Source organism: Apis dorsata, unplaced genomic scaffold (assembly GCF_000469605.1).
Source record: "Apis dorsata unplaced genomic scaffold, Apis dorsata 1.3 scaffold_1100, whole genome shotgun sequence".
NCBI classification, from domain to species: Eukaryota; Metazoa; Arthropoda; class Insecta; order Hymenoptera; family Apidae; genus Apis; species Apis dorsata.
Genome location: NW_006264198.1, coordinates 48,886 through 50,447, shown reverse-complemented (window position 1 = coordinate 50,447; position 1,562 = coordinate 48,886). Strand labels below are relative to the sequence as shown.

General features: G+C 19.2%; 1 protein-coding gene across 1 annotated transcript in view; it reads right to left on the bottom strand.

Moving 5' to 3' along the window:
* Positions 1 to 1,233, bottom strand: part of LOC102674767 (X-ray repair cross-complementing protein 6-like) — a 2,976-nt gene extending 1,743 nt beyond the window's left edge. Inside the window, exons 1-3 of the mRNA XM_031514677.1 lie at positions 1,004 to 1,233; positions 688 to 859; positions 103 to 544 (exon numbers count right to left, since the gene is read on the bottom strand). Of these exons, the coding sequence (XP_031370537.1) occupies positions 103 to 544; positions 688 to 859; positions 1,004 to 1,168 (779 nt within the window). The 5' untranslated portion in view covers positions 1,169 to 1,233. The remainder of the gene's footprint in view (positions 1 to 102; positions 545 to 687; positions 860 to 1,003) is intronic.
* Between the last annotated feature and the right edge of the window lie 329 nt (positions 1,234 to 1,562).

Genomic DNA, 1,562 nt, shown 5'->3' with positions numbered 1-1,562 from the left:
TAAAAAATAAATTCTATAATTTTTTCTAGAATTTAAATTAAATAATGTAATAAAAAAAATTAAATTAATATTAACCAATTTAGATAAAATTTTATTTCTTACACAGAAAGATTACGAAGTGATACATCTATAATCACATTTTCTCCAAGTCTCCAAGGTAGTTTTGCCATATTTCTGGAGGGCAACTTTACTTGTTCTATTAAATCTTTTAAAGATGTTCTTTTATAATCATCTGCTTCAATTTTTCCAGATAACATTTCTAAATCTTTATAAAACAAATCATGATTCCAATTTTCACCCAAACCAACAATAGATAATTGGATATCTATGTCACTATAGCTTGTTGCTTTTACTCTTATTCTATGTTTTTCATTATCATCTATTATTGAAGGATTATCTTGACATGTAAAAAGAATTACTCTTTTCATTGGCATAGTAATATGTATAGCCGAGAATGCTCGTATTGCATGCCATAATACATCGTGTAATGGATAAGAAGTAAAGGAAGCATTATCTCTGTAATATTCCCATGTTTTTCCTTCATCTATGTATAAAATATATAATATAAAATATAAAATATATAATANTTTCTCTTATTTATAATAAGATGTACAATATATATATATATATATATATATATTATATATATATATACAAAAATATACAATATATATATCAAAAGATTACCTATTTTCATTACATCTTTTAAATCATCCTTTGAGATAAGATTTAATTTCTTAAGAGTTAATATATTTTTTGTTTCAGAATCTGAATCATACTTTTCAGTTCCAAACAAAATTAAACCCATCCAATCTTGTCTATTCCATATTAATTTTTGCTTAAGAATTTCTTTGTATTGCTAAATTAAAAAAGAAATTAAAATTTTTAAATTTTTACTTTAAAAAACTTTAAAAATAAATATTTAACTTTAAATTAATATTTAAATAACATTATTTAAAAATATTATTATTATAAAATAATTAAAAATAATAAACTGTGATACCTTTATGCATTGCAAAAAATATGGAATTCCATTTTGTGGATCATTTTTGAACATTGGAGGTGTTGCATCAATTAAAAAAAGTATACCATCTCTGACACCATAAAGATCTTTAGAATTATCTTTATAATCTTCATTTTCTAAATCTTCTTCATTGAAAGATGCCATTATATCTTTGTTTTCACTGTTATTATAAACTTTTCTAATATTTTCTAAAAATTATTCATTTTATTTTATATTACTTTTTATTTTCATATAAAATTTATAATAAAATTTATGATATAATTTTAATTATTTTGTTATTATATAATGTTTTAATTATATGCTAAAATATTATTATTATAAATCATGCATATACTTTAAAAATTATTTTCTTTAATAAACTATTATTTCAATTGATATTATTCAATTCATATTCACAAATAAAAAATGTATCACAGGAAATTTTTTGGAATTATAGATTTTTGCTTTGTAAAAGAAAATATTATTTTAATTTTTTATATTTATATACTTTTTTTTTGTTTAATTACAGAGGTTGTTTATAATTTATTATAAATAATAA